Below are 15748 nucleotides of genomic sequence, written 5' to 3' on the forward strand. Positions count from 1 at the left end.
CACAGTAGTTTCGTCTCAGTGGAACAGGCCTTAACCTTCTTGTTTGCCCTTTATCAGGGACCTTTAGATCCCACTTGACAGTATTTGGCACTAACAGCAATTTACAATAACCATTAATTCACCTTATTGTATGAACTATAGAATCACATCAGCTGCTTCTCATCACCTTTGAAAATATCACAGCCATAAACTGATTTATCAGTACATGCATTATATGAATTGTCTAGTCTCGTGTCTGAACTAAGGCTTGCTGACATTTTGTTAAAATGCAATGATGGATCAATTCAGACACATTTTAATGCATTAAGTTTTTTAAGCAGTGTTTTCCATACTATTTTACATTCACCAGTATGCAGGAAAAGACTTGAGAAAGCAAACAGAAAAGAACCAGCTGCTTTGATGGCAGCTAAATTTTATCCCCTGCTGGACCTGTTTCGGTTAGAACTTCCTCTCCAGGGCAGTGCTGAGCTGAGCAAGCTGATGAAGGAAGTTCCAAGCATTAACAGGCAGTACAACAGTAATCCCTAACTTAGTTCAATTTCTAATCAGCAGCTTTTCTGTTTTTCTTTTATACACTGCACCATTAAAACAGTGAAATACTGCAGCACGTTCCTCTGAAAAACCTTTCAGCTCTTCCAAGTTATTTTATAGATTCAACAAACTGCAAACACGGGATGACTTTGGAGTTATAACCAGTAATGGAACCTCAATTAAGTTTACTATTAAAGAATACTGCTATCTCCAACTAGTGTTTTGACTGCTGTAGTAAGGTACACAAGAAACTGAAAAGTGAAACTAGGCTGCAAAGGTATCAAGATGCAAATTTTAATGAATGTGTTCCTCAATGCAGAAAAGGCAAGCAGTAAAAGAGAAGGTCCTAAACTTTGAAAAAACCCTGTGTTTCTACTTGCAGCCTGCACACTTGGTTTGTCACTAAGGACTGACCCCTCTGGTTCCTATCAAGCAGCTCAGCAGATCTGCAGCTGTCCCTGCAGGACCATCTGGCTCTGCACTGGACCCAGTGCCTCCTCTGACCCTGTTTGCCTGTGCCCTCTCTCATGCTGTTGTCACTAATGCTGTTAGCCATGACACACAGCTCCCACCTTGCCACGAGATTGTGCTGGAGACCAGAACTGCATTTCCAAAGCAGGAGCAGTTCACAATGCTTTTATTAATACTTTTCATTTCAAAGACATATAATAAATCAAATAAACTTTGAATCAGCAAACTTCCATACTACAGGAAGTCATGCTATGCTATCATCTGCTCCTGCTATATATATATTGGGGCAGACTGCACACACTAACTCATAATAGCAATTACTTTAAAGACTAAGCAATGTTTATGACAGTTCATGTCAAATAGAAGGTTCTACATCAGCACAACAGTATAAGATATTAAACACTAATTATAATGCATAAAAATACAAAATAAGTCATCAGCAAAAGCTAATTCTTCCTTGGAAATTTTTCTACAGACCAGAACCTTCACTGTATCACCACACAAGCCCTTCCTGAAGCAGAGAAATTAGAAATAGGAACTCAGATGGAGAACAATATTTAAACACATTGCTAGAACTGAAGAACTGATTTCTGACTCATGAAGAACAACGTATTTCCAGGGAAAGACACAAGGAGTATCAAGCTCACTCTAAGCCAAGAAAAGAGTTGTAGACGTGAGTCTCTATGGTTCACCAGTAAACACAGAGATAATAATTGAGAATGACTCTAATCCCCCGATCCTCCAAAAAATTGAAGTCATAATAGTGTGCAACAGATAGCAACTGTGTAAAAAAAGTAATCTTCAAACCAATGTTTCTCAGATATTTAAGTTTTCAAAAATGGAACTCAGTTTTTCTAAATTCAAAAATAAATTTCCATGAGCAAAAAAAAAAATTAAAAAATTGATTAGTTTTTAAAACAGAGAAATTACCACTGTCTATAGCCAGATTTTCCTCAAAACAAGTATTACAGAAACAGTAATAAATATATCTAGAAGAATAAATAAAAGAGAAGCAAATAATTGTACTGCTGGTGTTTAAATACCTGAGTCACTGCTGCTGTCACTGCTAGATGAGGAGTCACTGCTGCTGGATGACTCTGAGCTACTACTGCTGCTGTCAGAATCAGAATCTGAGGAAGAGTCTGTGTCTGAAGAGGAAGAGGAATCTGATGACTCAACATTTTGCTTCTGTGTCATAATCAACTTCGGTGCATTTTTAAGATGTTCTCGTAATTCATCCCTAATAAGCAAAAAAAAAAAAAAAAAGAAATTTGTTCTTCAGTTTTATTTTTTTGTTCACAGGGAGAAGGAAGATGAGGAAATATCAAATCAGAAAAGTGTTCCTCACGTTAGTCCTCCAAGGCCAATAGAAGTGAAGAAATTGATGGCAAAGCGAGTGTTTCTTGGGTTATCCCGAGGCAATAATCCCTCAAAATAAGGCTGCAGCGTCCTGATGGAAACAAACGTCTAAATTAAACACCATGCCAGCTCAGCACTCTCACTGACAAAGAAACTGAAAAAGAAACCGTATGGATCTCCACAGGAAAACAAAAGTTCTCTCTTCATGCATTTTTCAATACTTTCATTGTTCGTACCTGTGATGCATCTAATCAAATGCTATTTAAAAACTTGCTCTTTTAAGAAAGCATAAAAACATGGAGAGCTGCATACATACTGACAGATAATGACAACAGAAACTCCAGCTTTGTGAAGCCCTGAAGTGACTAGTGAAACTGCAGTAGCCTGGGATAGCAAAGGATAGCCGGTGCTGACCAAGTTCAATGATGTAGGGATCCATGATGAAATCCCATCACAGAGGGCCTTAGGGATAGTTTCATATTTAAGTTTACAGGAACTAAAGCATCTACCAGATTCTTTATCATACACAGAAGAAATCCCAACTTAGAGGAAAAAGCTCAAGCAACTGCGAGTAACGTTGCCAGAATGCAATGCGTTAAATCCCATACAGATTTAAAAGAACGTTATTTATACTACATTTAAGGATTAGTAACCAGTCCTAGAGAAACTGTTACTAATAGTTGTGTGCTTTTTCTACAGTTTTGTCAGAAAGACAAGCCCCAGTAACACCTATTATGCGGCTACATAGCTGACAATATATTAAAATAAACTCACACTTGGAAAATTCTCAGTGTAGCCGAGTGTCACTGGGGGGTGGAGGGGGAACAGATACATCTTGCAAAGAGTCATGCACGTACTTGAACCCAAAATTACAGCAACGCACTCAGCTTCAAAAGTGACTCTTTACAATGACTAAATCTATACATGAACTTATTCTTGAAGTACTGCAGCTACAGAAGGGCAGTCTTACTTGAACTTGAACACAGAGTTCTTATCTGTATGTTTTCAGATAAAGAATCTAATTAAATTTACAGTTTTGAAAATAAAATTTGAACTTACTCATCTTTTAATCTTGCATTTAAATTAGGAAGTCCCATATATTCACTGAGTTCCTGAAAGAATATTTTGACAAAAATTCTACTGGAGGATGTGGTAGTTTCTTCACTCAGTATTATACATTCAAGGACCTGAAGATATTCAGAAAAACATAAAGCCTTAAGTTTAAACATACATTCTTTTCTTTATCTTAAAAACTTTGGTCCTCCTGAAATAACTAATAGAGACTTATTCTTTTCCCCAAGGTTCATAAATTCTAGTCAAGACAGTCTTTCTCAAAAATTCTTTTCTACCACATGGGAGCAGCTGCTGATCATATTTATGCTAGCAATTTTTTAAGGATTTTTTTTATCTAGGAAAGCTCCACAAGACAAAATCAGGTGTGTGAACTTCTGGCAAATTAAGAGATTTGGGACTTAAATACCAAAGAGGTAAAATATTTGGACTGACTTATGTGTGCTTGAAGAATGATAATTAGACTAGGCTATAAAACAAAAACAAAACAATATGAAAAGAGAAGTTACCTTGATATTTATTTCTTCATTCTTAGTGTTGTATTGTTATATCTCAGAATGCGAGATTGCTTTTATTTATTAGGTATTTAAATAATAAAATTGCAGTATTTTGTCTTATAATTCAATAGAACTTCTAATTTATCAAAATTTAGAAGTCCAAAACTCTTCTCTAAAAGAAGTACTTTTAATCAACCAATTCCAGCTGAACTCCATAAAATAATAGCTTAAATCAACTACTGAAAAATGGGGAGAGAGGATGATGATGCGTAGCAGGGAGAAAGAGGAGATAGAGCAAACCAGAATTCTTCAACAGTATCTGAGAAATTACTTCAGATAATCCAGTTTGCCACAAGTCATTAAAAATTGTAGAATAAATACTAGAATTAATGCATTATGTGTTGTTGCAGAGTACTGGAGATTAACTGTTGAACAAGAGATCGAGGACAGTGGCTTTTTGTTTTAACTTACACTCCAGGGAATTGAATCAGTGTACAGGAGATGAGCAAACATTTTGGCCACGTTTCGCAGTTTGTTCGTTTCCAAACGATGAATGGTATCGTACTGTTCCTTGAAAATGGCTTCAAAGGATTCCATATATTCTTTCTTTAACATGCAGAAGCGCTGAGACAACACAGTACAATTTAAACAACCAGTTTGAACAGAACACTAAACATGCAAATAACCTACAACTAAGTGACCCGATGGTGTCAATATTTACTGCAAGACTTCCTTTTTAAATAACCCTTGAAGAAAGAGCAAACACTCAAATGGATATGTTTTATAGCTTTGAGCAGTTTGTCAGAACAAGAAACTCATTTGCATTGCAAAGTAGTAATTATCAATTCTGAACTACAGCAAATTATCCAGCATTTTGCTTTACTTCTACACATCCAGTATTTTCACCTGATACAACCCCATTTTTTCAGGACATCACTGAATGACTATTTCAATTTAGAGAGGCAGCAGGAAACACAGAGGTAAGACATTTTGAACATAAACATTCCAAAGAATATGGAAATCAACACTTATATTCATCTGAACATGCAGATTCATATGGCTACTGCTTTGTAACTGTCAGCAAAAGGATTTCCTGAAATAATGGATGAAAAATACAAATGAGAAGAAACATTCCCTTTCAGCACAACTTGCTCCCTTGAGAAGACAAGTACTTCATCTTAACTCTTCAGACATGTCAATATTATCGATAGGGAAACCTTAAGTAAGAAACAATTGCAGCTAAAATAGCAGTTAGTTACACAAAACCAGAGAGTGAGCTGTTAATTGAGAAGCAAACGAAACACCCACAAGCCCAGGACATTAAGTATTCATCTTGTGCTCTAAATTAAACCTACTAAGCAGCTTTGAACAAGGTGGTAAACGACAAGAGTCTCCAAGACTAATCTTCAGCACTGTAAAAAGGCTATTTTCTGGAAACTCGTAATACTATTATGTCTTTTTAGTACCATTTCTTTACCACTGATTTATTGTTCTACCTTAATGAGAAAAAAAGAGAGGCAAAACAAGCAACAATATAAAGGGAAAGCAAGTTCTCTCATTATGCATTCACTATGCTTTTTACAATCAAAGTGCTAATTCAATCCACTAAAACAATCAACTAACATAAGCATTTTCAGGATGATAAAAAGACTATTAGTTTTATTTATCCATTAAAACTTAAGTTTGACACACAAAAAATAGAGTAAACAATGAAATTTTCTATCACATAGTGTAAAATTTGAAAACAGAACTCACCCCTGCCAGTAACCCAAAGAATTTTTCGTATGTTCTTTGCTGAGCACAGCAGTCAAGTATCATATTGCAGAGTTCTTTCTGGGTTAAGAAAAGAACATTTCTCTAGGTAAATTCACTGTAGCAGCAAAAAATCCCATCAGTACATACCAAGTAACTGAAGGAAGCCTTACATGGATGCAAGCCTTGAAATGAGCATTTACATCAAACTTCATTGGCAACACCAGTAGTTTTCTCAATTTCTCTGGGATATGAATATGAACTTTTGCCCTTCAAATTTTCTCTTCTGCTTAAACTAAGATTTATGTGTTAACACACTATACATCTAACCAAAAGAAGTCAGAACTCATTTACAAACTGACTTTACCACAGCGAATAAAGGAGCTACAAGATCCAAAGTGAAGGTTTTGAGGGCTTTTTTCATGGTTTTTTGTTTGTCAGTTGTTTTTTTTATTTCTTTTTGGGGATTGTTTTCGTTTGTTTGAAGTAGTACCAATCCCTGCATTTACAGAAAATGAAAATTCTTTACAACTTCCAAGTGTCAAAATGGCTTACAGACAAACCATTTGGAAACACAATGTGCATTTCTTAGCAGCTATTTCCAAAATTTTGGTATATACTAATACCTTTAACTCTTCAGCCATAATTTGACTGACGAGCCCTGCTTACCATAAGCAAGCAGAAGGCTGAGTTTCACTGCAATGGCTTCAGCCCTGGAGGAGACGGTCACAAAGACTAAACTCAGACTTGGGAAGCCAATATGCCTGGACTTCCTCTATAAGCAAGAGAACAAGAAGAGCTTTTCTAAAGCAGCTGGTTTAGGCTCATATTCTGAATCACCCTTTACAGAAGAGCATCTCTCCTTCTTGGCTAGGAATGAACTGAGGAAGCCTGACTCGATTAGTCTCCCAGAATGTTTGTGTACCCCCTAACATCGACAGCCTGCCTTCCATTTTTCCCTGTCTCCTTGGTGAACATGGACTGACTAACGGAAGATGCTCTCCTGTTCCATGATGCAAACTATGCTGGACAGTTAGTCCAGTCTTTCTGGAATGCAGGCTCTCTGTCTCCCTTCCTCATCTTCCAACATCATAACCCCAAGATTATTATGAGATCAACCTCTGGTGGCTGCCTCTTCCTCTGCTTTCACACACAGCAAACCAGCAACCAGAGGGAAACACTTTGTACCTCACCTCTCAGGCCAGAGCCCTTCACTGGCTGAGAGCAGAGGTCCCGGCCACTGAGACCATGCAGGTTTAAAACCAAACTCACTTCCCTGACCTTCTACCTGAGTTACAGATTGTAATGCAGCTATGAATTGGATCAGGGCACATTTTGCAACATTAAGACAAGTGAACAAACATTTTTATATAAATTAAAAGCCATGAAATACACAATGCTTAAAACAGCCCTGCAGTTTTTGCCCATTCACTTTTTTTATTACTGTTTTCTTATAAGATAAATTCCATAGCATAATCCAATTTATGACACTCCCAAATAGGTTTCTGGCTGTCAGTCATGTATGTTTCATTATTAGTTCAATTTCTCTTTAAACTAATAGTAACGTTCCTATAAAAACTACTGGATGATTTCAAGCATTTTGTTCTCTTTGTATCTTTCACCAAATTACTGTAGCATATACTGGATTTCATATTCTCCCACTTGTGTCATTCTTCCAAGCATGTATTCACAAGAAACATTTTTGCCCATCATAAAAACTCAAAACAAATAAAAAGCCAACCGTGCTGGAAAAGAAAAGAAACCACCCCTCCAAATAACAAGGCAGTAATGTATCAAATAAACTTACAGATGTGTTTAAAAGCATTCCTTTTAACACTGTCACACTGTGTTAATGTGATGTATTAAAATGCATATTAACTTTTTTATTATCCCATTTTACAGTAATGCTGCAGTTAATCAGTTTTTAAACAATAAAAAGGGTAAAGTGCTGATGCCACTGTTAATAATGTCAGGAAGACTTGAAAAACAAATTACTTTTCTTCCTCATCTTAAATGCAATTATAGCCTTGGTATCCCCTGTGGTTTACAGTAATTAAATATTTTAACATTTTAATTAAATATTACAATTATTTCTAGGAGGGTATCTCAAATAACCACATGCATGAAAATAGGTTTGCCCATAAAGACATTCTTGCTGGTGTTATCTAAACAATTTGAGGTTAGGTCTAGAGTAACTGTCTTCCAGATTTAAAATTAACAAACTTTACAATTATTTAATTACTTTTTGAGAGATGCAACAAGCTCAGATGGCAATTCTAGCTTAATTTACAGCTTCAAAGGTTAGTTAACTCATTTCTGTACTCCCAATGATGTTTACGGCATGAAGAGCCTGTTATTTAGCCCACCACTTGCTCTGAAGAACACAAAGAATTTGTTCCCCAATTTTACAGGCAATTTCTATATTGTGTTAACTGTTTTCATACAATGCTCAACAAGTAACTAACCAGCTTAGTTAAGAAAGTATACATAGCTGTCCAATCATGAACTAAAACACTTCAAAAATACCTGACATCTCACACAGATGGTGAATCATCTTTTGTGAAGATCTTGAATTTATTACTGTATCATGGAAAACAATAGGACTTTCCAAAACTGCTAAAATAAGGAGAAAGCTACCTCTAAATACAGTGCATTTCTCACAGTCCTCCCTAAACATTCCCTGTTTCTCTTACTCAAACAGAAAAATCGTTTAGATGAACCGTGACTCAACCTAACATGGCAAGTGTCATCATACATTTAAAGATGCTAAAGCAAAGACAGAAAAATCAGACTTGGTTTTTTTCTCCCAGTTTTACCATTTTAAAACACAGGCACACCCTGCCCAATCTATATTCTCTCAGCTTCACACAAATGCCGTGCTCACTGCAGACAGAAGAGCTAAAGTAGCTCACCCCCTTCTGATCACAGGTTCCTTTCCACGGCTAGTACCTCCCCCCAGCCCCTTCTGCCCTCATTTTTCACAATTTCTTTAAGATTTGCATTCAGCCAAGACTGCAATTTCAGAGCTGCCCCACAGGCAGCCTCCATGTGGACATCGCTTCTGCCCTCCCTAGCTGGAAGTGATGCCACTTCCACCTCCATTCCCCTGCCAGCCCCACAGCTCCATCCACTGCCTACACAAGCTGAAGCCATCATGAGACATCCCCAACCTGTAAGCTATTCTTAAAATATAAAACTTTCAATGTCAACACTTCATTTCTAGAAGTTTCTTCACAGAACTAAAGGAAATTATTTGCTGGGAGCAAACCTAGTGAAGGCCTTAGGTTCATTTAAATCAACGTGAAATTGGAATTATGTGAAATGAGTGCCTTGCATTTTATGTATTTTTACTGCTTTTACAAATGCCACACTTTTTCTTTTCCTCTTTTATTTCACTGAAGCGTATTTTACTTCCACTGACTACCTTAAAGCCTTCCTTACTGCTGCATATTTTAATGGGTGTAACCATCACAGGGACTGCTTTTCCCAGCATCTCTGCTTTCTCTTCTTTTTTTGTCATGTTACCACTTATATCCAAAGCTGGCAAAGCCATGGAAGGCGTTTCAGTGGCAGGCAGCCTCTTGTCAAACTATGTGCAGTGCTTTTAGCAGCTACTACAAAGTCTCCAGGTCTGTCCTGTGCTCAGCTAATGGTTTTCCTCAACTTTTGTCCCTTTTTTTGCTCAACCTCTTTTATGTTTAAAGCAACATATGCTTAAAGCTGAATATGCTTATCACAAATCTTGCATAAATCAGACAATATTTTACACTGGAATCATTAACTGGATATAAGGAGAAATATATTTTTAATCATGCTGCTACAAGCCTGCAACACACAAACACACACAAAAGAGTGAAATAATACATCCAAGTCCCACAGTATCTCTTTCCTTCCACCTGAAGGCTGCACAAGCAAACTTCACTTTAAGTGATTTCGCTGGAGTAATCTGAACAATTCCATCTCATTAGGTTAAATGCATACACACATTTGTGGAAGATCAAAACCTAGTCAAAATTCTAGTTAATGCCTGCTGTCAGTAACACAACAGCCTAATTCTGTGTGGATTCTGTACCTTCATTTTGCAGACATCAACAAATACCACAACATGGTATGTACATTACATGTGTATGATATGTACTTATTTTTTAATTGATAAATCACAGAAAATTAGAATGACTCTGCATCTCAGGCCCACAAAAACTCCTGCTTCAAAAGACAGGAAAGCTACTTGGATGATTACCTTTTACAGCCAGTAGCAAGGCTGTGACCTAATCATGGTGCACTTGCTAAACCTACCAGATGTAATGCCCTCCAATTAGAGAAGAAACCAATGAATCTAAGAAATCATCAATTTGACCAGCATAATTATCAGCCTTAGACCATCCCACTCTACATCAGTTTCCTGAACTATATTTTCACTTAAAGTGAAAATAGTCAAGTCAACATAAGTACTTGTGTTATCTTCAAGACTCAAGGCATAAATAACACGAGACACTGACACTCCCACACCACCAACTAGGACTGCTTTGAGCAAGTGACACCACCCTGTAAAAATGAAGATGTGTCAGATGCATGCATAATTCTTTCAAGAAGGCTGTGCCTGCAAGAATTTTTCTCATTTTAAGTAAACAAAAAACAAAAAAGAAATATCTGGTGACGCATTACCTTTATCTGGAATAGGCATGGTGTTAGAAGAGGCTCTAATTTAATTTAGCAACATTTCTGAATACAAGTTTAGTTCTTATCACAAGCCAAGAAAGAAAAAAAGCCTAAAAGCCAATCAATTTTAGGCACACTTTCAAAGAGCAAGAACAGTGTATGGTTGGTTTAATTTTTTTAGTTGTCTGCATTTCAGCTGGGCTTGTTTGCCTGCTTTCTCACAGTTCAGAAGCCAGTACAACTGGTAATACCACACTCCTCTAACTACAGTTTTAAATTATTTAAATTTTCTTCTTTAGTAATGCATGGGATTAATGCAGCTTTAACAGAGATAATAACAGTACTTTTTAAAAAAAGTAAAATATTGAGCTCTGCCAAGACTGAATTGCCCAAAGAAGCAATTGCAAGGCTTGTTTAGAACAGCTTCTTACAGACTGTAGTACAGACTTTTCATCTGCAGGCTTCATCTGCAGTTGGGTTTAAATAACATGAATAAAAGCAAACCCACCTCCTAGTAAATTTACTTAGAAATGAAAGAACTTCAACACTTTGAATGTCTTTCCTTGGGGGGGGGGAGGGGAAGGGGGAGGGAAATCAGAGGAATGCTGACATCCCCCCTCAGCAGCTGGTCCCAAACTGCAATGCCAAAAAGCAGTATTATGTTGTTCCAGTCCACAGATTATCCATCTGAACCTTAATCCTCTTTCTGCGAGTCAGAGCTGTGCGACAGATCCATTACTGGTATTAAGCAGACAAACAACTTGTGTTGCACAGCAATTAATGTGACATGATAACCTGATAATTCAACCACTGATAAAAACTGCTAATGTATTTCTGAACTCAGCCCTGATAAATCACACCAAAAATTTCTATACATGAAGATTTCTGGAAGAGTTAACCAGAAAGATAGTCAGTAAGACTGTATTAGTCTCCAACCTGTTGTTCGCATCTGTCTTCACGTTTCAGATATTCTTACTAGTTTTTTGATTATACTTGACAGTTTACTACTCAAAACCTGTGGAAAAGTCTTAATAACAGAATTAAATAAATATTATTTTATTAAGTAAAGCCTTTTGGAAGAAAAGCACAAAGTTACTGTAAAATCAGACTTGATTTGCACAAAAATTTTGCAATTAGAATCTTAAGTTTCACCTGATTTTTAAGGATTATTTCAGCTAAATGCCTCTAGTTCCTGCCTCTCGTGATGACTGCCATTCATAGCAGGGGTTGGAAGAGAGAATGAGCATAAACAAAGTTTGCTGGGTCACCTTAGAGTTCAGCAAACATTTTGGGAATTTCTCAAGACTGTTTAAAGATTTGAATCAGAACATGCAAAGACATTATAGATAAAAGACACCAGATCCTGCAGTACAGATTGTTGAAGCTTTCAGTAAAACAGACCAAAAAAGGAAAGAAGTGCTTTACAGCTAAAAGAATAATAGTAGAGAATGATAAGACCAAGTCCTACTGTAAACCCAGTGCCACCGTGCTTACCACTAAACCATATCCACAAGTCTTTTTTGAACCCTTCCACGGATGGTGATTCCACCACTTCCCTGGGCAGCCTGTTTCAATGACTGACCACCCTTTCAGAGAAGAAATTGTTCCTAGTATTTAATTTAAATCTCACCTGGTGCAGCTTGAGGCCATTTCCTCTGGCCCTGTTACTTGTTACCTGGGAGAAGAGACCAACCCCCACGTGGCTATACCCTCCTTTTGGGTACCTGCAGAGAGTGATAAGGTCCCGTTTGAGCCTCTTCTTCTCCAGACTGAACAGGCCCAGCTCCCTCAGCCACACACAGCACTCGAGGTGTTGCCTTACAGTCCCCAGTACAAAGGGACAATCACTGCCCTGGTCCTGCTGGCCACACTATTCCTCATCCAGGCCAGGATGCCAGTGGCCTTCTTGGCCACCTGGGCACTGCTGGCTCATGTTCCTCCGCTGTCAACCAGCACCCCCAGGTCCCTTTCTGCTGGGCAGCTTTCCAGCCACCCTGCCCCAGCCTGTGGTGCTGCCTGAGGCTGTTGAGACCCAAGGGAAAGACTCAGCACTTTGCCTCATTGAACCTCACACTGTTGGCCTCAGCCCATTGACCCAGCCCATCCAGATCCCTCTGCCTTCCTGCTCTCCTGCAGATCAACACTCCTGCCCAACTTGGTGTCACCTGCAAACTTAATAATGGCTTGTTTTTTAATGAAGGCAGTGGGAATTAACTCAATAAAGGCTTCAATTTGAAGACAGTAGCTTGAACGAATAAAAGATGATTTTTCTAGCTTAAAAACTGGCAGCTAATTTAAACAAATTTCCTGCTGAGTGCATTCAGGTTTTTTTATCCACACGTACAGACTCAAGTCCTAGAAATCCCTGAGTAATTTTACTGCCTACATCTGCTTGTTCTTTCTGCTCTCACACTGATCAGGAAGCACTTTTTTTTTTTTCAATTTTTGTCCCCATAAAGGAGGTTAATTCTATACAATAAGCAAGTCAAAGCTCTCATATCTTTGATTAAATGAGGTGAAGAGTAATTATGATTCTGAAGGAAAAAAAAATCAGCGCAAAGAAGCAGCCTCATGTGGTAAGAGGATGCAGTTTTACAACAGTTTTGAACCTTGAATTGTAATAATTCCTACTCCTAGTATTGAATTATAGCTTGATACTAATTGTTGGGGGTTTTTTTCCCTTCCCTTGTGAAATTTATTTTTTCTGAGCAGCTTTTGCCCACAGAAGTTAGAAGCTGACAGAGACTGCCATGGTATTGAATCCCAAGAGTTAAGTAGTTCTATGTGCAGTTATCCAACAAGCAAGAAGTGTTATGTATTATAACTGTTGTATGCTCTAGTACAGATATTCTAGATTATTTGCTCTATTCTTTATACCTGAATTGATTTGCTGGGAAACATTTTTTTTTTTCTCTTTAGAATTCTTCAGGTTATGTATACTTCACTGAGAATTTTAATCTGATACATGCTTAATATTGCATTTCATGCACAGAATTAGAGAACTAGATAAAAAATACACAATCTCAATTCTTTGTTTACTTCCATGCAAATGGCTTAGAAACAAAATAGTACAAGAATTGAAAAAACGTTAGGTAAACAAGTTCTCAAAGAACACCTAAGTGCAATCCAGGTATCCCCTTACTAGTTAGTATTATACTAAAGTTACTGATCACACACACAGTTTCAAATAAAACTGATAATTAAAGCCACAAGAAGTTAAGAGCTCGCCCATGATGACAGCTTACAGCTGACTGAAAAGCTGCTTGGAAAATTAGATGGGTATTTACGTTCTACCAGTACTGAATAGAAGTACTGGATGAAGAACAGTTTCCATTCTTGGAAACACAGCAATTGCATTGGTCTTACAGAGTCTGAGGACAAAAGAGCTTTGGTCTTATGATCTCCAAAATTACAGTAAAGCAATCATACTTAAAACTGCTTTAATTCAATACACTGTTATTCAAAGACTGTGAAAGCACCAAAACCACACACCCTTAGCACTGTGCTAAATTTCAAGCCCTACTGATAAAGCCTACAGCTGCCTGCAAGTATTATCTTCAAGCCCGAGTTCTTTCAGAGACAGAACTCTGAGAATGATTGCCATGCTGCTGCACTCTTGTCATAGGATAGAAGTTTCACCAGGCCAAACAAAAGACCTTTTTAAACAGGCTGTGAGCAAACATTTGTGTTGCTTGACAGAAAGGAGAACGCGCGTAAGACAAATTGTTTATGAAACGTGTCAGTCTATTTGCTCTAAAGGTTGTGAAATTAATTTTGAGGAACAATAGCTGTAAGGAATGACACTCATTCACCTGCTTGCTATGCAAACTAGGTTGTGGAACATAAGCAAGGCTTTTAGGTACTACCACAGTATTGTGTCTTAATAATGTCAGTAACAAATAGAGTAAGAATAAAGGCTTACAGTCTGACTTTCAGGGAAGTCCATCTTCAGCAGTTTGTGAGCACATTCTTCAAAGTCTAAGCTGAATAGAAAAGATACTTATTATCAGTGCAATATATGCTATGCTAAAAACATTCCAGAACTCTACTATAAAGATTGATCATTGGTCCTGAAATCTCAACTGTTTTGAAGTGAAGTATCTCAGCTGTTTGATTTGCTGATATTTTATTGTTGTGAGTTTTTTTAATAAATATTTTGTATTTCAGGAGTTTCTATCTGAAAATTAATCCAAAGTGATTACATTTGCAGGCAATCTAAAACCAGGATGATTCTAGTCGTTATTACTATTATGTCATCTTATAAAACTTAAAAAGCAGAAAAGTGGGAGCTCGTTTTGCATATTTTGAAACTCACTGAAACACAAGCACTACACACAAGCTCCAAAAGCAGTATTATACCACAGTCTCCTCCTGGCACTCCTGTTCTGAAAGCCTTTAGCTACCACTGGGTACATCTTGCCCCTCAAGTATAAGATGAAATTCGAGTGTGGCAAGAAAGTATTTAACAGTAACTTTGAGCAATGTGAAAGCCTTTGATACCCCTCAGTATGGTATTAATTCCTGTGTCTAATGATCAACACCACAACTACATCATCGCACTCCTCATGCAGGATCGGACCTGCAGAGTATTATGGGCCGCAAGGGATAAATCCCTCCTCTCACCCTGGTGACACAGGAGCTACATCCAGCAGGTTTGGGGTATTCGTGCCACGTACTGCAAGGGCAGTTCATTCCCAAGACGACCACAAGACTGTACTTCAGGGCTGGTATCTGCATACTTATTTTCCAAACAATGAAGATGGCAACAGGCCTAAGGAGAACCACACTGCAGAATTCCATCTCAGATGTGGAGATGGACTGTACTAAGTGTAGTCTCAATTTTTTTTCATGAATTCTCAAGATGCTGTAAAATCTGAAGATCACTGACTTTCTGTTCACTCAGAAAATTCTCATTACAGCAGTAGTCCCAGTCCACTACCCAAACATTTTGAAACAAACAAGATTCATCTTAGAATGAGAATTTGGGAAAACAGTCTGCTTTACACAGTCAGGTCAGGGTCCATAAAGAACACTTCCCTACTTCTTTTTTTTAAAATTACACATTAACAAAGAACTTTAAAAGAAAGAGAATTACAGTTCACTGATTTCAAAAGAACTACTCTCATAGGTGTATAATTTATATTTACCTTGACTGAATAGCAAGATAAATTGTACGACGGAAAGAGACCAGGTTAATTTCTGTTTTGTCATGGACAGTAACTTTCTGACCTGGAAAAGAAAAACAAGGGTTCGTAAAGAGCAAAACATTAAGGAAGACACATGTAGTAATTTTTTAGGACAGCTCTATTTACCATTTACTGAGTCTGTAGCACATTATTTTTCTACAAGTACTTAGGCCTATTTGCAGGTTTATGTATTTTTTTATGTTTATTTTTATAGATAAGGAA

At 37.4% G+C, this 15748-nt stretch overlaps 1 protein-coding gene across 3 annotated transcripts in view; it reads right to left on the minus strand.

Moving 5' to 3' along the window:
• The window catches only part of CWC22 (CWC22 spliceosome associated protein homolog), a 30356-nt gene that overhangs the window by 2747 nt on the left and 11861 nt on the right, over positions 1-15748 (minus strand). For all 3 annotated transcript variants that reach the window (XM_042041001.1, XM_042041002.1, XM_042041000.1), the window contains exons 13-19: positions 15488-15569; positions 14263-14323; positions 5685-5762; positions 4401-4553; positions 3421-3548; positions 2351-2452; positions 2046-2242 (exon numbers count right to left, since the gene is read on the minus strand). In XM_042041001.1, the coding sequence (XP_041896935.1) occupies positions 2046-2242; positions 2351-2452; positions 3421-3548; positions 4401-4553; positions 5685-5762; positions 14263-14323; positions 15488-15569 (801 nt within the window). The remainder of the gene's footprint in view (positions 1-2045; positions 2243-2350; positions 2453-3420; positions 3549-4400; positions 4554-5684; positions 5763-14262; positions 14324-15487; positions 15570-15748) is intronic.

This window comes from Corvus kubaryi, unplaced genomic scaffold, assembly GCF_017639235.1.
Source record: "Corvus kubaryi isolate FWS band 111438036 unplaced genomic scaffold, C.kubaryi_AGA036_p1.0 37396, whole genome shotgun sequence".
Lineage (NCBI taxonomy): Eukaryota > Metazoa > Chordata > Aves > Passeriformes > Corvidae > Corvus > Corvus kubaryi.